The sequence below is a fragment of the Calypte anna genome, chromosome 3 (assembly GCF_003957555.1).
Source record: "Calypte anna isolate BGI_N300 chromosome 3, bCalAnn1_v1.p, whole genome shotgun sequence".
In the NCBI taxonomy this organism is placed as follows: Eukaryota; Metazoa; Chordata; class Aves; order Apodiformes; family Trochilidae; genus Calypte; species Calypte anna.
This window is the reverse complement of record NC_044246.1, coordinates 46,625,504-46,647,453: the sequence shown is the minus strand read 5'-3', so window position 1 is coordinate 46,647,453 and position 21,950 is coordinate 46,625,504. Positions and strand designations below refer to the sequence as shown.

Here is a 21,950-nt window from a genome sequence, read left to right as displayed (position 1 = left end):
ATCAGGAAGGTGGTGAGAGACTGACACAGGTTGCCCAGAGAAGCTGTGGATGCCCCCTACGTAGGTTCAAGACCAGGTTAGATGGGGCTTGGAGCAACCTTGTTTAGTGGAAGGTGTCCCTGCCCGTGCAGGGGGGTCGGAACTGGGGGTCCGTTCCAACCCAAACCATTCTGTGATTTGTTATCTCCCGTTAACTTAAGCAATCAGAGTGAGGTGAGTAACAATGCGGGAAAGGGTGACAGTGCTCTCTCTCCATCCTCCCGGCATCTGCTTTTCATATTAAACTCACATCATGCAGCTTAGTAAGCAGGAAAAAATTAATGCAGAAACATCATTGAGTCGTTCAGATTAGTTGCAGCGAGGTTGTATGAGGCTTGTAGGTTTCAGAATGGGTCTTTTAAAGTCTTGCAATGTGTCATTAAAATGTTTAGGCCTTAAAGAAGCGCATGGGTCTTGTATCTGGGCTAGAGACAGTAATAGCCCAAAGATTCTGTGATGCTCAGGAAGATCCTGTTCACATACAAACTTGGCTGTGAGAATGCAAATGAGCAACTAACAGATGGCACCAATGTAAAGTGACGTAGATAAGGGATCGTGCATCAAGTAATTACAACAAAACGCACAATTAAGTTTCTCTAGGCTAAATTATACTGGATTTGTCATCCTGGAGAAGGTGTTTCTCTGGTATCTGAGGTTTTAAAAAAAATACCCACAGAAGCTTCACACTTCGCGGCACTAACTAGAGGAGTGTTCCTAAGAAAAGCTGTTTTCCAGCCTCAAAGCTTGGGGCTGTGAGAGCATTCACTTACCACTTAGAAAAGAATAAACTTTCACTCCAGTTAAATGCCTGTGTGTGCTAGCTATCAGCTGAGAGAGAAAGAAGCTGGTTTTGTAAGGAGGCATCTTTTAAAAGTTACATTGTATTTTAGAGGGGCAAAACTGAAGCAGGAGGTAGCACTTTTTTTTTTTTCTTCTTTCTTTTTTTAAGCATACTAATATACTTTCAGTGTAATTATGAATAAGGATAAGGAATTTTTCAGTAGAGGAAGTTCATAACTTCCTGGTACCAGCTAGTTTCGTAGTTGTTGCTTTTTTTTTTTTTCCTTGTGGTTGCTGTTCTGTAATATAACACCATAGTAAAGAGGAAGTTTGCAGACAATTTTGTATCTCTGTTAGAATCTGTCCACTTTATGGAATCCTACTTAGATTTCTGCTTTCTGAAGTTGTGTTTAGACTGTTTATTGTCGATTGAGACAGGATGTGTTGTGACATCTACCATGGACTCTTTTGCCTGAGCTGTTGCAGGAGGTTGTAAGCAGATAGATTGTCTGCTCTTGCTTTTCAGAAATGGCTACTGCTGTGGAGGATATATAGTATAGTTACCTGTACAGAGCAGTGACATCAGAGCCAAAGGGCACCACTTCTCTTGTCTGTGTTGCACTGTAGTTGCCTCGGATCATTTGGTTTCGGTGATACTTTCACATCTGCCACAAAGAGCCACAGCTACGTTGCTGTCACACACAGATGTTGCTGGAGAATCTGTTCATAGGGCACTCCTAATTAAGCAAGAAAATTAAAAATGAAGTGGTCTCTCCAGAGCCTGCTTCTTTTGAGCAAAGGAAAACACCAAAATGTAGGAACCCTTGAACCCGTTGTTGCTGTGCTTGGTGGCAGTATGTCACACTTCCTACCTATTGGTATGTGCCAGAAGCATTAAACCTTAAACTGGCCCAGTTTTCTCATTGTGGAGAGGCCTGACAGAAGTGGTGGTTTCAGTTTTGAGGTTGTCCCTTTGTTTCTTTACATACTTTACGTATTGCTCAAGACAGTTGAGAATAAACCAGCCTTCCGTTCTTGAGTGAATATAAGCTGACTGAACTCTTGGAGCTGTTAATGCTCTTAACTATTTTCCATGCATGTGTTTTTGGGAGACTCAGTCTCCTATATTCTCTTTCAAATTGGTGTGATGATTAGGGCATGGGGTGGGATGGGGGGAATAAACAGTTTTATAACAGAAAGAATGAGGCAGGTTGTGATATGTAACAAAGTTTCTATTGCTGGCATATGTATAGGCAATTATAATTACTTACAAATGCAATTAAACTTCTAAGCACTTAGATGAAGGATTAACAAGATTTTTACTTTTTTTCTATTTCAAATACTTTTCTCAGTAGTTGTGGGCAGGTAGGTGCTATGAGTAGGCATGCGTCTCTCTTCCAGAATCAGTGAGAAAGAGTTTTTTTTTTTTTTATGTAAGTCCTATCTGTTTGACAAACACAGCAAGGCCTGAAGAGGGCAGGTCTTTAGTGACTATGCGGGAGCTAACAGACCTCTCTACATGTCAAGTATAGATTGTGAAGTAGTTAAACCATGGCACCTCACAAGCATGTCATAGATTGACACAAATGGGGCCTCTGCTTCCCTGCAGTGTGCTGCTAACACCTTTAGTTCACACAAACACTTTTGTTTTCTCTCTGCAAAAAAACATGACTCTGATTGCTGTGGTGGAGATGATAAAGTGATTCTTAAATAGAGTGAGAGAGAACCAAGACAAAATGTTTAATCTCTAGAGGCTACTGCGTCATTGAGCTTTACTTTCCCACAAACGCACCTGCTGTGAGCAGTGGCTTTGCCTTCAATGATATTTGTTTCGACCACAGCCCTGTAAAGATCACTGAGCCCAGGGTTTTAAAATAAAGCACTCTTAATAGGTGAGAAAAAAAGTCCTCTAAAGCAAGTATTAATAAAGCATGAGGGGAAATTATTGGTTGAAGCAGAATGAGCAGATTTGAAGTGATTGTCTTCTGTTGTAGTTTCAAACAGCAAGGCTCTAGCTAGGTTTGACAAATACATGTTTGTGGGTGTACTGTGTATCTGGTCAGCAGCTATGTAAGCACGTGGTGAGATGATTAGTAGGCACTTTGCTGCAATTTTGTCATTATAACATCTAAAATAGATTTTTAATTTAGTAGATGGGCATGTGTCCGTATTTGTGGCAAGTTGTGTTACGTGGGAATGGAAAGGTGAGGTTCTTTTCTCTCCTTGATTACGTGATGGAAATGGGAGGCTGGCTGATGTGCAGCAGTCACTCCTCAATGCTGGGAGAAGTCCTCTGTTTTCTGCTCCACTGGACTGTCTTGGTTAATATGATAGCATAAGAAAATTTAAGTGTGAAAGCTCGATAGCCACACACTTGTGTTTGAGCTTGGTTCTGCAAGAAGCTCATACTCTGCTCTCTTTTTGAAACCAGTTTTACATCATTTCCAGACCTTTTTTGTTATCAGTGCCTGTCATCCCTCTCTCCTCTTTGCTGATCTTGCCTCTTTTCTAGAGAGAGAAAATGTGCAAGGTTTGTCCAAAGGAGGATTAGATAAGATTTGGGAAGTATCTGGAAAAGTGACCATCCTTCTAAGTAGCTGAACATAGAGTAGTAGTGGCTAGTGGGTATTTACTATGACAGTTCATGGTCTATTTTCAGAAAATTATTTAAAATCTACTTGACAGCAGATGATCAGCTTAGATGTTGGATTCTGATAAATAGACAGAAATGTAGAGTCCTAAACCATAGTTCCTGCATGTTTGGCACGAAACACAGAATGAAGTTGAAATGCATTATGCCTTTTTAAAAGGCATCCTGGTTTTGAAACTCTACATGGTAAAGGAAATTCCAGCATTCTCACACGGCCATTCTGCAGTTGTCTGTAGGTATGTTACAGTTCAAATATACATTCAAATAAGACCAAGGTGACACCTCAGAGGTATAGTGCTTTCCATCCTTCTGTTTCTCTTAATATTTTATCTTTTAGGTTGACAATATTTTCCTACTTTGAGTATGAACTGCTGTAGCACTGGAAATGTTTTGTCATCAACAATCCCCGGGCATAAAGTTCAAGCCTTGTGTTGGCAGATCTACCTAAGCCACTGTAGGTGCAACAAAAGAAAAGCTTTTCTTATGAAGTTAAGACTGGAATCCACTTCTTTGCCAAAACTCATATGCTATGGACCTTAGGCAGTATAGACCTGGGGCAAAAAGAAGTAAGGGATCTTCTACCCTTTTGCTACTTTCAATATATTTAATAACTATTTTGATTATTATGTTAAAGTCCAAGCACTTTTTTCAGTGCAGTGCCACGGGATATTGCCTGTCATGTTTGTTTGTGATGCTTAGCCTTGCTTGGGTAGGATGCTATTATATGAAGATGACAGAGAGCTCAGTAGACATTTCCATAAGCTATGTTCTTCTGATTGTGCAGCACTGTGATGATTCAACTTCTACAATATTTACTTACCCTCTGTTATTTGTTTTTCACATGCCATCCCACTGTTCTCATTGTTTGATTGACTGTTCTGTTGTATGTTCTCAGCAAGATATATTAAATAGCTTGTTACTGTCTGACAATAAAATATCACTTGAAAAGTACTTCTGCTCTTGCTAAGTTAATGTCTTTCTAACACTCCCCCCTCACCCCATTTAAGATTCTGCTGTCTCTTACTCTTGTCTGTCACTTCTTTTTCCTGAAAATCTTTTTTGAAAGCTGCCCAATGGCTTTTATTGAGGTTTTGTTGTCTGGGGAGGTAGTGCAACTGGAAGCTGTCCCTGTGGGAGGTGGGCAGCTCAAGATGTACAATTCAGTACCAGCAATCAGGTTATTTTCTGAGCCCACAGTGATGGTATCCAACTCAGTAGGGTATTTTTTGTACAATTTGCATAGTTTCTGCTTCACTATATTAGGAACTAAATCAATCAATCCTGAGGAAACATTTTGCTTTCAGAGGACATTTGAGAGACCATAGGACTGACAGAACCTGTGCTTTGAGAGGACAACTTTTCCAAAGTGTTATAATGAAAAATATCAACCATTGCCTCAAAATTATTTGTTTTCTGTTGTATAAAATCCTCTTTCATCAGACACATACTCTGTAATAGCTAAAAGAAGCTCAATTGTAGGTGAGGTGGAGGGGATGATGTCCTTTGAAGACAGTTTGAGAAGGCAGACCAAGTGCAAAGATGGTAATATCAATCAAGGAGTCTGGATCTTCTAAATCTTACATCTTCTGCTACATGTTAAGCTCCACTGTATACTAACAGTGAAAATGTTTTGTTTTCAAGGTGGCCCTGAGCCCCACATTGAAATATTTGAACAACCCAGGCAAAGGGGCATGCGTTTCCGATACAAATGTGAGGGAAGATCAGCAGGCAGCATTCCAGGAGAGCACAGTACTGAAAACAATAAGACATTCCCTTCCATCCAGGTAAATACCGCTTTTATCCATGAATTACCATTGCCCAGATTAACATTGTGCTGTGGCTGTGTTGGACTCAGTGATGTAAATAAAATTCTTTTCTTTTCATGTTCTGTTATTCTTTCCTTGGCATGCAAATATAGTTGCAACAGAGTGGAAAAAGAGTTTCTTGCTCCTAGTCATTAAAGATTTTGCTTCAAATTTACAAAGAGAAGTTGCAGAGGTAGTTTAAAAAGTGCCAGTAGAGAGGGAAGTTACTCATTCATTGTCTGGGAACCATTCACTGTTTTTCTGTGTGCACATTGGTTCTGATTTCTTAGTTATGTGACTTGGGTGCGTTTTTACTGTTTGAACAATGTGAATTTTGGGAGGCCTTTGAAGGAGTTTGTGTACAGAATTTGAAAAGGCTTTGAAAAGCTGCTGGGCACAACATGAAAGGTACTTTGTGCAAGTGAGCAAAGTAAGAAAGTGACTTGCAGCCAGTGATTTGGTGATTAGGCTCTGCAAAAGAAACTGCCATGAAGTATGTGAAGTCAGAAGGGGATACAGAATTTAAAAATTAGCTGGAGGGGGGAATTATGTGGTCAGAGCACTTTCAATGAAGACGAGTTGGGTGGTTGCATTATGGATAGGTTGGGAAATCCAGAATGAAGGGATTCAGAGTAGCCATAGCAGCTATGATCAAAGCAGGAACAAAGATACAGACAGTAGAGGTGGAATGGGAGCACATTAGCAGTAGCTTTCGTGTGTGGGACAAAGGAATGTGTCAGAGATCCTGGACAGGTAGGGTAAGGGAGAAGAATTTATGGTCTCCTATTTTAAGTTAAGTCTCTAGTCTTTCCTTGACCTCTTTCAATTTGGAGAAAATCTTGCGGAGATGAGATTAGAAAAGAAACTTCAAATATAAGTGGCAAGTTAGGAGTACTTGCTATCTTGATGTTAGAGTGGCCAGGAACAGAGGCTGTGTATCTGTGTTTGCAGTGTGTACAAGTATAAAAAAAAGTGGCACTGAAGATGGAGTCTGTAGAATCACAGCAGAGAACAACAAAGGACATGAAATTAAAAAAAAAAAAAGTTTTAAGCTGAGTTCTTTAGGAAGAGGAAGAGTTTGAGAAAGGTATAATTGGCAGTAATACGTTGAGCAGCAGGGTGAGCCTCTACTACATAAAACAACTGTGGAAGTTCATCGAGCCCTGAAGCCAAAATTACTAAAGGAAGAAGCAAATCAGAAGGTTTCCCCTTCGACTATCACAGTGCCAGATTTGGTTCAGGAATGCAGGAAACTGAGATCTTGCCAGATTTTTTTTTTTTTTTTTTTTTTTTTTTTTAAACAAGGAACTAGGTAGGCTGCTGGCAAGAGTAAATACTTCCAAAGGCTCAGCCTGTGTCAGAGCACAAGTTGACCAGACAGTATAAGCCCTTAGTTCCTCATAAGCCTAGACAGTTCTGGGCATGAAGGCCGGCCAGAACCCAGAGGTTCAAAAAGGAGATGGAATGTGGTAGGTGACCACATAGTCCTGGCCATAGTTTGTTCTTTTTTAAAGGTGACTGTTGATGACAGAGCTGATTGTTACTGATGGCAGGTGATTTCTAGGTGAATTCCTGTCTTCCTGAAGCCTGTAGGAGGCTTTGGTGCTCATTAGTTGCCAGGGGAGTCCCCTCTAGAAAGGGAAACATCAATGAGGATGAGAACAGAGAGGACAGGCAGAGATTAGATTTTGTGGTACAGTTGAGAAGAACAACATCAAGGAGGAACTGGAGAATCAAAGTGGGTAGGTAGGGCTTAAAGTTCAAGGAATGGGGTTTGAAATGAAGGAGAAATGATTTAACAGTTGAAGAAGGTGAAGGGAGTGGTGGCAGTTTTATTTTAAGGGTAAAAAGTAACAGTGGCTTGTATGAAGGCCAAAAAGGAGCCAGGTTGGAGGATGAAGAAGTTAACAGATGATGGAAGCTAGAAGAGCACAGGCTGAATCAAGCATTGAGGTGTCAGCCTCAAGGCCATATTTTCAAAGGATTATATCAAAGGGCATAATGATGGAATCTTGGAGTCCCAGGAGGAGGAAGGAAAGAGCTGGAGGAGGAGAACAGTTAGTTCTAGGGCAGGGGAAGTGGAGGAGGAGAGCTTGCCTCTGCACAAATGTGTGCTTGAGCAAGTCTTGCACTTGCTTTCAAGTTGTTATGCTTCAAACAATTTAGGCCAAACTTTTTTTTTTTTTTCCCCTACGTTCACCCACACAACCCTTGGTGACTTCACTGGTAGCTGTCAGCATGAGGGAGGACTTTTATGCATCTGAGAAATATGTGTTGAATTAAGCTGATGACTGGCTATAGTAGATCTCCATTCTCAAAAAAAAAAAAAAAAAAAAAAAGAGAGAGAGATTCTTTAGAGCCTTCCAGACTTCATTTCCATTCTTGCAGTGGATAGCTTGAGAACTGAATGGATTGAATGTTGAATAGTGTAACTAGCAGAATTTTATAATTTAAAATAATCAGCTTCTTTTGCAAAACTAGCAGGTGGTGTACCTTGTTGTACTTTCTGAAATAGATAAGATACTTTTGAAATTAAAAAAAAATTCCCATGTTAAATATTTCTCTAGAGTAATTTTATTATTGTAACATGCACAGAACTGAAATGGCATTAAAAAAAATTGCAATTGGTCCTGGCTTTCACAAAGCAGTAATGCCATTTTCCTAGCTGTGGTGATTCACCCACGGAGTATTTTAGGATAAAATGTATTCTTTGTTATATGTGGTGGCCTTGCTACACCCAGTATCTAAAATCTAGAAAATATCTCACATTTTTTTTTAGATTCTGAACTATTTTGGAAAAGTTAAAATCAGAACTACACTGGTAACAAAGAATGAGCCTTACAAGCCACACCCTCACGATCTGGTTGGAAAAGACTGCAGAGATGGATACTACGAAGCAGAGTTTGGGCCAGAACGGCGAGTCCTGTCGTGAGTAATGGTGTTGCCTGGGATTTTGATTAATTATGCAAGTGATTTGCTAATCTTATGTTTTAAAACTCTTGAGTAATGACTAAAAGGGCAATTAGTATGCTGTCTTTGAGGTTTTCTAATCCATCTCAGAGAGCAGGCAACTCCTCTTTGAAGTATTTGCTTCTTTTTCAATACTTGACACACTTGCCTTTGGTCTTGTTCTTTTGTTATCATCTTTGTCTTTGTTCATTCTCCAGATGTCTGTCACCCTTCCCTTTCTCCCACTGTTTTGCTTTTTTTAGTCCTGTTCAATAATGCTTCTTAGTCTTGACTCTCTCCTGCATTTGAAAAGAGTGACTAATAGAACGGGTAACAACAACATTAGAATTAGTACTTCATGGCGATAAGAGATTTAAGGAAGTTCATGTCTTTCATGGGAATTATATTTGGACTTCCTGGAAACTGGTGGAGAAAGTTTACACTGGCTGAGTATCACATCATTTAGAAGATAATGGTTGTGACATACCTAGAAAGGCATTACTAGTTATCACTGTTGTTGCTGTTTGTTTGGGCTGGGTTTGGTTTGTAGCTTCATTGTTTTTTGGGGTTTTTTGTGTGTGTTTTTTGTTTCTGTTTTTTGTTTTTTGAGTGAAAATCGAGATTATGCTCAGGCCCAGCTTTGTAGAGCAAACATTCTGGGGAAGAATCTACTTGTGGGTGCAGTAAGGAAAATTCAGGCCGTGTATGAAATGTGTGTTCTTAGTGGTATTCCAAGGGATGTTAAGAATATCTAAAATACAGTTGCATTTGATGTAATTTCCTGTAAGTTTACCAAGTCTTACGTAGTAAAGTAAAAGCAGAGTAAACTACAACCAATAATTGTTGGGAGAAGGGAATTCAGAATTGACAAGCTCTTTGTTGCTTACAGTTTGCCATAAAGTAAATTTGGAAGTAGGCTATTTCTATGGGGTAAACATAGCTGAGCTGGGAAGAAACTAAGGTAAATACTTCAGTCTATAAGTACCTCTTCTGCATTGCTCTCAGGTTGCTGTGATTCTGTTGATGTTAGTGAAATTACTCCATATTTGTGTTGGTTTAGTCAGTAGAACACCATTAAAGATGAGATGGTGTGTCTCAAGGTGGTGATTGCCTGATGGTGAAATTAACAGTTGTAATAGTGGGGATGCTTCTTCAACATACAGCCCAGGTTCATGTGGTCATGTGTGTGCAATGTGCTCAGGTAGGATGTTGACTGCACTGTCTTTTGCTTTTACAGATGCTAAGAATTTGATTAGCACATTGGTTTTTTGCTCTGTTTGCAGTGCTGTCCCAATTGGCAAATGGTAGAAAATAATTAGTAAACATAATTCTTGTAATTTTTCCCCCCACTGGCATATCTTTCTTGAAAGGCTGGGCTGGCTGCCCTTTGGGCACTCACCTTCCATCTTGATTGTTGTAACCTCATCCTCTTGCCTTCCCTGCTAATTGTTCCTCCTCACCTTGTCTAAAAGGAAGTTGCAAATATCTTAAACCTTTAAGGGACCTTGCACCTTCTTCTCACCATCCATTCAGCAGCTTTTCCTTTTGTCTTCTCAAATCAAAGCTTCCTCACCCAAGGTCAAAGGATGTCCTCCATTCTGGCCCATCCCACTTCCAGCTCTGTGTCTTCTGATCTGAAGCAAAGAGCCCGATTGCTTAACACCTCTTCTGGCTGTGCGCTACTTTAATCGCATGCAGGAAGACACTGATGATTGCTTTTCCTCTTGGCACTTTGTTGCACAAGTTTAAGTGTGTGAGCACAAGGCAAGCCTGAAGAGAGGCCATTACAAGATGTAATGCCAAAAAGCATTGGGATGCTCTGCAAATGTTTATTTGCAAATTTTGATTTAATCTCCATTGCATGCGTGCATCAAATCCTCTTATTTGACAAAATGCTCGGTCTCTTGCGTTTAAGACACTTGTGCTTCTTTACACTATCCATCAGTTTTTCTCAATATTGTTAGGTTATGGGTCTCTCAGTTTGTGACAAAATAGTAAGTGGTCTACTTTCACTTTACTGATAATGAGAAACTGTAAACTTCAATTTAGCTTGACATTGTTGATCCTGAGGGGAGGAGGCTAGAAACATTGTCTTTGAAATGTTTCCAGCATTGGTACACTCATTCTTCCTTTTTCTTTTTTTTCTTTTTCTTTTTTTTTTTTTGTTTTTGAACAAATCATTGGCTGCTTTAAGATGAAAGAGCAGTATGATCCATAATTGGATCTGGATGTTTGAAGTAATTTTCCTTTTTGTGGCTGGTGATTCAGTCTTCACATTCTTCTCTTCAAGCCCAGGTTGAAGAAAAGATTCATACAATGTTAGTGGGCAGATGTACACTCTTGGTAGTGTTTCTGGCTGTTTACTCTTGCTGAGCATCCCAAACACAGTAAAAATGTTTTCCTTTTTTTGGGGGGGTGTTTTTTTGGGGGGTTTTGGGGGTATTTGGATTTTGTTGTTTTTTTTTTTCCAGAAGTGGAATTATCAATGCCAGATTTGGGGCCTGAGAAATGGCCTGAGAAATTATTCTGCTTTCTGCATGTTTAAAGATCCCCATTTGTTTTTTGTTGTTCTGCCTGTAGTAGTAGTCTTTGCACTGCTGCCTAAAGTTGATCAGAGCCCTCCCTGGCTAAAACATCAAGGCGAAAGTATGAATGTTGGGGTGTGTATGACTGCCTGTGTACTCAGATTTTTACTTCCTAGTTTGCTGTCTCTCTCTAGATGGATGATCTCATCATTTTTTTAAAAAGGTCTTTCATTATTTTTTTTCTCTCTTCCTACTTCTCCCTCTCTCTTCTCGGTATCTTGCTTGCTTCCTGTCAGCCAGTGTTGATGTGAAACCCCACAGTCTTGCTGAGGTTCCTGACAAGTTTCTCCTCCAACCCACCTTCTGTTTAGCCATAGTTAAACAGATACTTTCACTGTGACAGCACACCTTTAACAAAAAGTTTAGAATCTGAGAATTATGGGGTGCTTCAGAGCCCGGTTCTTCTTCATGAAAGGCTTCCTTCACAATGGTAATGGTGGTCAGTCCTTGCATAGCTGAGCAGAGCTCTTTTGGAGGCCAGTTCTGAAGATGCACTTGCTCAGTATCTGTGGCTTTATGGTGGATGGCTGGAGAGCCTGGGCCTGCTGAGTGAGGATTTGGGGATGTAATACAGAACCAGGCCTGTTCATGGAGTTGTTGTGTGCTTCCAAATGAATCTGTGGATACATTGAGTATTTGTGGAGAGGAAAAAAAAAGTAATATGTGATGTGATCAAGCTCTAAAAAAAGCAGTATCTACAAGAGAACATAGAAACAGGATTGGTTCTCAGTGTCAGTAGTCAAAGTGCTTCAGTAAGTTATCAGATGCTACTGTTTTATTTTCCTCTAGGTCATCATGTCAAGCTCAGGTTCAAAAAAGAAGCTTTTGTATTCCTCTAGTGAATAAAGGTTCTAAAGTGGAGCCTGATTGCAGAGGATTTGGGAACCTCTGAACAGAGCTTATTGAGTGCAGGCAAGAGAGTTGTAGGAAATAAAAAGAACATCATGCTGGGATAGTGTTGTTCAGAGAAGGGAAATACAGAGCATTCTTGAGCCTGTTGGCAGGAAAAAGGAGTGTCTTTAGGTGCATGAAGGTGTTTTTTAGGCATAGCTAAAGCAAATAACTTCTAAGTTTCAAAGGAAGGGAAATTGCTGGTACTTCAGGAGAAAGATGCCTGCTGGCATGACCTATCTTCTGAGTTTATTGTAACATCATGAAACACAGATATTTTTTTTTTTTTTTTTTTTTACTTCCTGCTTTACATCCACTCAGCTTTGATGATGTCATGGTTTTTCCATGTGGGAAAGAGTCAGCTTGCCTGGGACTCCCCCCACCTCCTGCATTGGGGTGACCTGTGCTCTTATGCAAATAAGGAAGAGCTGCAGCTCTTCAGAACTTTTCCATAACTATGTAAGATTTAAAACCTGTTAAGTCTTGTTTCAAAAAACCTTAACAAAATGTTTGGAATTTGTATTCCCTGATAAAAGCAGGGCAACAAATCTTTAACTAATGCAAATAAGCAGGTCTATTGATAAGAAAAATAATTATAACTTTAAATTATGTGAAATTGAGTATTCTCTTTTAATTCTTCTAATCACTGTTGGTTTACTGTGGAGTAACAATTTTTAATATAAAATACATCTTCTTAATAAGGAATATTAGTATTCCTAATACTAATTTTAATTGCTGAAATCCTTCCTCGTGTTCTTCAGTTTTCAGAATTTGGGCATTCAGTGTGTGAAGAAAAAGGACTTAAAGGAATCAATTTCTTTACGAATCTCAAAGAAGATTAACCCTTTCAATGGTAAGAACTTAGCTGGTTGACTTTGCAGGGTGATGGGAGTTTGGTTGTACTGCCTTTGCTTTTGTGGTAGAGCATTATTTCTTAAAACAAGCTTTCTGTGAGGAACAATCTGCCCCTTCTCCTGTGTTCGTCAGAGCCTTTCCTCACTCTCGTCACATGATGAATCCATTTGGATTGTTTCTCCTTTTATTATTATTTCTTTTTTTAATCCCCATCCTCACTGTGAGTTGCTGCTTGGACAGAAGCAATAGGGTAGCAGCAGCAGCTTTCCCTGGGGAACTTCTACAGGCATCTCAAGGATCAGATTCCCTACAGTCCACAGCAATAATGGCCTCAGTCAAGTCTGAGGCAAATTGTGCTGCTGCAGAACTGCACCTGCAAGGGCCTCCCCATGGGCTATAGTTTTATATGAGAGCTGATCTGACCCAGCTGTGGGCTGCTTGCAAAAAGAGTCATCCTGCTCTTTCCTCCATCCCTGGTCACACACTCCTACTACTTCTCCTCACACCCGATACCAAGGCTGTGTGTGGCTACACACTGGGTAGGTTCAGCAAGTTGCTCCAGTGGAAAATCAACTTGCAAAAAAAGAAAAAAAAAAAAGGGTGTTTTACCCTCAGATCAACTTGCTAAACCAAGTAATTCCACAGGCATGTAATTGCTGAGTTCAATGCACAAAGGGGGTGGGGACCACATAGCAAATTGTAGAGCCAACTGGAGTGGGACCTACACTTTCAGGATGCAGGCACAACTATGAGAAATCAGATGAAAAGCATAAAACTTCCTGATCTATTAGCTAAGCATTACTATGAATGTAGCTATGTATTTGCTTTAGTGTGGTAAGAGCTTTGAGGTTTTAAAACTTTTTTTTTTTAATATTGGCTAGTGCCAAATTACATACTTTGCTTTTGTCCTGAATTAGGACAAAAAATTTAAAAAAGGATGAAAGGATGTCAAACTTATCTAACACATTTCTCATTTTGTAATATTTTTCTTAATTTTAGAACAGCTGTTTGGGGTTAGGCTCACGATCTCAATAGACCATCTAAGCAATTACCCTGTTTCTGATCGTGTGTGCACAGAACACCATCTGGTTTTAGAATCACAGCAGGGTTGGAAGGGACCATAAAGAGCATTTAGTTCCAACCTCCCTGCATGGCATGAGTTGAGTTTAGTCCTTTGGCACAACTTAAACAGCTTAAGTGTTTTAATTATATTACCTTGACCCAGACAGCTTTGTCTTGATGTCAGACAAAAAAAGGGAATTTTTCTATTCAGGCATCTCGGTTTTCTTTTATTCCAGAAATAAAAAATAAGTTGACATTTTCTCTTGATGTTATGCAGTAAAATAGCATGATAAAATCCCTTTCTGTAGATGTATTTCACCAAAGAAACTTTAGCAACCACTTTGTTAGCTCTGTTCCTAGTGCTGCTGCATCTCCTAGTGAAGACATACTTAACTAAAATTCTTTGACAGTAAATTTTTACAGTGGCTGGCATGTAACTCCAAATTCTCTAATGATTTTTGTGTGACTGCAGCAGGTTGTGCCTGGTAGCATTGGGTCAGGTCCTGGGCTGGTTCCCACCAGTCCAGCAGCAGAGGAGAACCTTGCTTGGGTGACACACAGGGCAGCACCCCAAGAAGGGGCCGCTGGCAATCCCCAGCCTGTGTAATTGCCTTTTGGCACTTGTTAATGTGTCAGCACAAAGCAGAGCTGCCTGAAAGTGGCCTCCAGCTGCTCCAGGGCAGTCCCACACTAAGCAGAGCCCAGAAAGGTATAGAACCAAGGTCTAATAAAACAGGGTGAGTGACATAAATATATTTATATGTATACTTAGTTGATCAAAACAGGGTTTCATTAACAGCAGACACCATAGTGTTCACTGCTTGATAATATCAAAAGTTTTATATATGAATTCAGTTTGTTTGCTTTTTAAGGTCAGAAGAGCTATCACAGCATCCTCCAAGATTGCACAGGCTGTATTATATCCATCCTGCACTGGGCTTTGGTTATGTGCCTTCAGAAAGCATCTGACTTTTCTATTTAGGGATGTTTTGGAGTTGGGTGCATCGTCTAAGCAGGTCGCAGGTTAGGGTTGCTCATTTTGTATATGAACATCACAAAATTGATTTCACAGAGCTGAAAACTAGCCTTTAGAGTGTTTGTTATTTCTTTCCCACCTTCTTCTGGTACAGTGAAAACGGTCCCTGTTCTGTGTCTCCTTTTGGGGCAGAGGTTTGGTGTTGACCAAATGTCAAGAGATGCAAAATGTCTTCAGTGTGTGTATTACTTGTCTTGTCAGTAAGGGATGAAGTAATAGCAAGGTGTGGGTCTACAATGTTGCAATCCAGACTTTGTGTAAAGGAAACATCCTCTTCCAGGGAAGGCCAAGTGCCACAGACCGCTGGGATGGCAAAGGGAGGGTGAGCACTTTCTCTAGTGCCGTCATCCCTCCTGCACACCTTCCAGCACATGATATGAATGCACACTAAGGGTCATAATCACCAACAGCGGGAAGATGCTTGGGCAAGATTTATGGCTTTTTAAGATAATTTTCTCCAGCCCTCTTGCCTGTACTGTTAAAGCAACTGATGCCTACCCCCAAATTCTGGGATGATAACAAGTCAGTGTTTGCAGATCAGGCCCTGTGCCTAGCTGGACCTGACTGCATCTGAGTCACTCTGCAAAAGTACATGCAAGGCTCTTTCACTCTGAATTCCCCCCTGTTAGCTGGCACCATTTCTCCCTGGCTAAGTTCAGTACAAACTGTACAAATTGTGTGCATTCACTCACTGGGATGCAAAGCAGATGACTCGCACTCAGGTTGCTCCTCTTTGTGTTAGACTCATTTGAGTGAGAATTGCTGTTTCCACACCATCACTGGGCGTGTTCACCATTCTCTGTGCTCACAAGGTTGCATCCCATGGGGTTTTTTTGTTTTTTGTTTTTTTGTCCTTTAATAAGCTAAACAATTCTAGAACTCTTTCTCATCCTTTATCCCTGAGCACCCCTGGGAAATGGCACACAGTGGCAGCCTCATGTGTAACTTGGACTCCTTGGCATGATGCTGGTATAAATAGCACAGCATCCAAGGAGCAGAGTGACTCCTCCAGTGGAGCTGGTCCATGTCTGCTTTCTAGGGTGTTTGTTTTCTTTTAGTAAATGTTGAGCTGTGCCATACCCTTCTCTTCCCCTGTACTGTCTGATGTACAGCCAACTCAAATTAAAAGAGCCAGTCTTCAGTTAAGAGCCTTTGTGGGTGGGTGTGACTTGACATAGAGACAACAATTGAGTTAATAACAACTCGAGTTAATTATCAAAGAGGAAAAGCCTTAAATGTGTTCTTAAAATTTAGGGGAAGAGTGTATTTAGCAAAGTATTGCAGAGGACTGACTTTTTTTTGTAGCCAAATGGATGAATGCATGGAAAACCCTTGACTTGCCTTAGGATGAGGAGCCCAGAAAATTGCCAAATTTCAGGCCGATGGTCAAAAGGGTATAAGTAGTCTTTCCCTGGACACGCTTAAAGTCCCTGTTCCTTTGTGACTGCTTTTGCTAATAAGCATTGAGTTAATTTTTAGGCTCCCCAGTCCCTGTACCCCTCGACGGGTTCACCTCCCTTTGCCTCCGCGGTCTTTCCTTTGCCGTTTCCCCTTTCCACCCCCCACGCAGCTGACCCCGCTCTGCCTCCCCACTCGTCACACTCTCCACGACAGCCCTTGCACGCCCCCGTGCCACGCCTGGGCTCGTCCCCACACTGGTCACGCTCGCTTCCTGCCCACGCACGCCGTCACCCTCCCCACAGCTTCCCTCACTGGCAGCTGCACTTGTAAGACATCTCCACCCCACTCGCCTCCTCCTCTGACGCCGCTCGCCCACGCCGACCAAATGCACCAGGATCCCCCCTCTCCAGCCTGCTTGCTGCAGCTTCACGGGGGATCCTGTCGGGTCACAGTGCTCACAAATATGGAATGTTAGGGACAATACATAGTAGATAGCAAGTGGAATATTAGGAACCAAAAGAAGAGTGTTTGCAAGAATTCGAAAGTCGGGAATGGTTTGAAAGGTGGAAGCATTGATGTCCTCTGTAATGAATGCCTCAGGGATTAAAAGAAACTTTAAACTTGCTGTCCTTAAATTAAAACAAATGTGCAACCCCACTGACCGAATTCTCAAGCTGCAAATATTAGTCAGTGAGAGTTCTTGGCTTTTAAAGAGGCACAGAGCAAAACCACTTGAGGAGAGCTGAACAGTGTGATCATAACATGATTTTACAAAGGTGAAGCTAAAGTCCTTTGCTCTTTTGTTCCTCTTGCAAATGCTTCGTGTTGTTTATGCTGAAATTTTTATGTTAAGCCTAGAGGACAGTCTCTTTTCAAATCATTTAAAAAATTAAAAAGGAAGTTACCAAGTAGAGACACAAAAAATGCTGAGTTCTTTTTTTGTACTATGAGCAGAAACTTTTATAAGATATCTTAGAAAGATACAGGGGCTGGTGGATATATTTGCTTAAATCTGTTCCATTTTAGCCTTTTTTTAGATTGGACTTAAAACAGAAAAAGAACGCAGATTCAGAGTGACGTTGTCTAGACAAAGCAAGGACTGAGTTTCAAGAGTTTTGAATTTGTATTCCTAGTTCATCCCTGGGCTTTTTTTTATCAAGCAAGGCCACTCACCTGCCCTGTGCTGCTTTCTTCTGTAAAACAGGGAAATATACCCATAGTTGGTTGGACCTTTATTGACTGGAGGTTATCATCTGATTTTACAGTTGTTTGCCCGAATCAACCCCCTTGAGTTTTTGCCTCTTTAAAATTGAGTGTTGCTGACGCTTGTTCTCTTTATAGGTATATTCAAAGGTGGTTTTTTTGTTCTCCAGAATTGATTGAAACTTACCTCTTTATGGATCACAGGTATAGCCAGGCAAGGGTGAATTGGGAAAAGAACGATAGCACTGCCATGGCCCTTCCCCTCTCCTTGTCTCCAGCTTTTACCTCTCAGCACCTGCCTACTAGATGGTATTTCTGCCTCTGGGTGTGTAGCCAAAAAGCCTGGCCCATCATCCAGTGCTGTGCATCCAGTTGCTGAAGCCCAGGTAGAAAGAGAGCACAATATTTTGCTTTTGACAGCAAAGGATAAATAGTAGACCGGGACTATCTGTACCCATGTGATTGTTGTTCACCTAGAAAAGTCAAATGTAGCATTGAACTAGCTGGCAAGGTCCTTTTTGGCTGTGTAGAGTTCAGCTAGAGGGGACACCAGTCAAATACTGGGGCAGTTGAACATGCTGGCAGGAGCCCTTCCTCAGTCTAGCTGCTATATAGGAAGGCTGTTACAGGCTGGGTGGAGAAAACTGAATATGAAATTTGTCACTGGGAGAGACTTGTGACTTGCACCCGATGTCCCTGACTGACCAAACCTGCGTAAACCAGCAGCAACACTGGAAAAGTCCTTTTCACTGCATCACTCTGCTTCCACTGTTTCCATTGCACCAGGTCTGGTGCTTGAAGGAGCTGACTGACCTAGAAGAAGCCTTTCTCTCTTTCCTTCTGGCAAATTATTTTTCAGCCAGACCAGTTGATCTGATTTACCACACGAGATCTAGTCCTGGCGTCAGAGCCATGCTGAAAGTGGCGGCTGGGCAGAGCCTCTGGTGTAGACAGAATTAAACTGGTCAGTTGGTACCAGGGCTAAGGGGGGTATATTTGTACTCCAGGAGCAAAACACTCTAGGCAAACCACCTCTGTGTCATCACTTCAATGAAACTAAGCTCACAGCATACCCCTAAATTAAAAACCATCATCTACGTAAGTGAAAAGGCAGAACACAGCACATGGTGATTATTAATGATGTGTGTTCCTGAGCAATCTCCTTGGTGAAGTGGTTTTTTTTGCACGAGGTCATTTTCTTTGTTGAAGATCTAGCGTGGCCCCTCATGGAGGAGGGAAGGTCACGAGACGTCCCTTCACAGGGTACACTGATGCTCAGTGTCACAGCACATCATTTGTCCTGGAAGTTTCCATACAGGTTAAGTGTAGATGCTGAAGTACCTCCAACTCCACCCACTTCATAAGTTTCTGACACCCTTATTCTAGAAATTTGATGGAGGGCTGTATGTAAGGACTCTGCTATTTCATTTGGTGTCATGTTATCAGTCAAAAAACCAAACACTTTATCATTTCTCTTCGGCGTTCAGAATGAACTTTCACTTCTCCTCTAGCATCATCTTATGAATAAACATCAGAGCCCTTAATCCCCCAGTCATTTCATCTGATAAATGCTATTTTATTGGCCTTTCTGGATGTTGAAGACTGTTAAAATAGTAAAAAACTTTATGAATTAATATAAAGGAGCAAACAGAAAGCCTGATCTTCTCAGCATTTTTAATTTTGTGCCCACACTTGGAATTGCATTTTAGTGCACTGGACCCAGAAAATCTCCAGTTTTGTGTAAAAGAAGCAAATCCAAGGATTTCTCTTTTTCACTGGAAACCCCGCGAGGCATCTCTGGGTTTTGGTGACATAAAACCCTGAGACAGGGACAACCCAAACCTAATGCCTCTGCCCCATGAGCTACTCAGATGAGCGTGTTCAGGTCAGAAGGATCTTGAAGTTAAGCTTGCGTGGGGTGTTTTTGTGCCCACAGTCTTTTCCCATGATAGTGGGTAATGGATGAGAGAATTATTTCAAAGGTAGTTATTTTTTAGGTCAGGGAAACTGGCATTTCTTTCAGAAGATCTGTAGATAGGTTTATAAAGAAAAGATTTACAAGTGCTATTGTAGCCCATTTCTGGTTGAACAGCTAATACTCCCCAGGTTTTATTCTTACTCTAGGTACTGTTTTTTAAATCCTATTGCCAAAATCTTGGTGAGTGAAATTAATCTTCTTTTTCCATTGTGCTGGTGGTGCTTTTATAGGTTGTTTTTCTGGCAGGTTATCCCATAATTTTAAATTATTTTAAAACATTATTTTCATTTCTATGTGTTTTAATTGCTGAGTGTTACTTTTGAAAGCTTTCTTCCTTGTAAAAGAGCTGTGCTTGCAAACATCCCTTCATATAATCCTGTTTGAAGAGATAGCTACTGAAAATAAATTTCTACCAGGGTAAGGCTAGTTTTTTTTTACTAGACTGGGCCATCACAGGAGCATACTGAGATGTTAGTTGGCTTCCAGCTGTTTTGGTTGGCTTCATATGAAGACAGGAAGGTGTGGTACCACACAGTGAGAAGCAGTCAGAAGAGGAAGTTGAACTCTTACCAAAAGCCAAGTACTGCTTCCTTCTATTCATGTGCTGCATTCAAGCCTTTTTTTTCACTATATCTGTTCCCAACAAGCTGTACTGAGTGACATATTTTTTTTCACTTCACCTGTGTAACATTGCTTGTTTCAGTAGAGCTGTTTGTGTGGTGCTCATGCAGGTTGATGGAACAGCTTCTCTTCTCCGGTCTGTTCTGTTCCCAAAATCTTTAAGAGCATTTCTTAACTTTAATAACTTCAGGTTTGTCAGGTTTAATCCTGTCTGTTGTCCTTCGGTACAGAAGTCAGTAAAATAATACTGAATGACACGACCATCTTCCATGTGGCCATGCTTCAGGCATGACTCACTGTGTTTGTCTGCCTCGTTTTTGTTTGGTTTTAATATTCTTATGGTGTAAGCCAACATCCATACAAGGTAGTGGCTACTCTCCAATTGACTTCAGAGGGAACAAAATTAGATGTTTGTTAAAAATAACATCATTTTATTGTTGTTTGGATGGTTGTCTTTTAGTTGTGAATGAAATAAGGTTTGATACTGATGAAAGCTCTGTTCATATTTTTTGTGCCTGTGGAATCTGACCCCTCTCTATTTTTTGTCGTCACAAGATGAAGTTGCATGTTTTTCTCATCTGGTTAAAAACAGCCCAAGAGGAGTCAGTCTTGACTGAGCACTTCCTCTTTCAAACTAAAGATTTAGAAAAATTTTAAATGGTTTATAAGAACATGCAAATCGGGAGCAGTGGTTTCTTTCCTCTAATACAATGAGCTGTATACAGCAATTCTGTTTCTTGCTATTATTCACATCTTTCTTCTATCAGAGGATTAAACGTTTATTGGGAGTTTGCAGAAGTTGTACTATAAGAAATTATGTCATTTGGACACCAGCATTACTGATCTTCTCTGTATGTAGTGCATTTTTGCATTTATAGAGTTCTCTTAAGCTTTAAGCCTACTGCTATTTGTTTCTGAAGAAGAGGTTGCTGTGCCCATGGGAAACATGGCATAGGATGAGTGCAGCTTTAACCTTGGAGACAGAGAAACTTGATTGTACAGCCACAGAGTCCTCACTTTGGCTTCAGAATCAAAAGCCAGATCCAGATTCTGTGCTTGGCTTCCATCTGCAAAGAGTTGACTTAGGCAAAGGTATCCAGTCTCTGTGCTCAATTTAAATTTTAAGAGGTTTGAAGTTGGACTTCTGTTTGGGCTCTCTGACTGGGTCCACATAGCACCAATGGCTAAAACAACGCAAAAATATGAGCCTTGATGCCAGAAGTGTTCTTGGGAGCCAGTTGCCTGCCAGCCATGATGTCAGAGCATAGATCAGAAGAATCTGAGCTGGTAGGAGCAAAGGATCATTGTGCTCCTCATTATCACTTCTGCAAGATGGAATCTAGGCAATGCACTTTTTTTGTTTTCTGAATTGGGCTGTATCAGGATGCTGTTGGGTTGCTGAGGCTGTCAAAGCTGAGTTGGACTGAACAGCTGTGTGTTCCAAGCCTGTTTTCTAAACATTTTATTTGAAGTTAACAGGTCAGCTACTTAAGTATAGAGTAAATGACAAAACTTTGCTCTGCATATCTGGTAACACAGCCACCAATTTGCAAAGTGCATGCTGGCAGAACTCCCTTAAACGCCAACATTTTAGAAGTTACATACATAGTTGAGGCTTAGTTTTGTTCTCACTGATGTGAGATTGTCCAAATTATGTCATTTGGACACTAGCATTACTGATCTTCTCTGTATGTAGTGTATTTTTGCATTTATAGAGTTTAATTGAAATTATATCGTAACACCAGCTTGAAATATTGCTGTTCATGGACTTTTACAAAGGAGAAGCGAATTGGTTTCTTTTAACAGTAGAGACCAGGAGAAACTGAGATATTCAGAGCACAAAAAAGACTTGAAAATGCCAATGGAAAGTATTCTGAGCTCAGTTCATTTATTATTTCACGCTATCAAAAGGTGAAAGGAAGAAATCATTCACGTGGGCATTGTGGGATCCCACTCGTGGCAGGGTGGAGACCGAGCCAGTGATAAATGTTAAAGGTCAGAGCATTGCAATCTAATCAGTACAGTGTGATACCCAGACTTCTTATTTAATCTTTTATTCTTGCAAGAGGCTTTGAAAGGGCAGGGGGAAGAGTGA

General features: G+C 40.7%; 1 protein-coding gene across 2 annotated transcripts in view; it reads left to right on the top strand.

The window, feature by feature from the left end:
• The window catches only part of REL (REL proto-oncogene, NF-kB subunit), a 32,084-nt gene that overhangs the window by 534 nt on the left and 9,600 nt on the right, over positions 1-21,950 (top strand). Inside the window, exons 2-4 of one of the 2 annotated variants that reach the window (XM_030446684.1) lie at positions 5,111-5,253; positions 8,054-8,202; positions 12,461-12,552. In XM_030446684.1, the coding sequence (XP_030302544.1) occupies positions 5,111-5,253; positions 8,054-8,202; positions 12,461-12,552 (384 nt within the window). Of the gene's footprint in view, positions 1-5,110; positions 5,254-8,053; positions 8,203-12,460; positions 12,553-21,950 lie in introns of those variants that run through there. The other variant, XM_030446685.1, reaches the window with a different exon arrangement.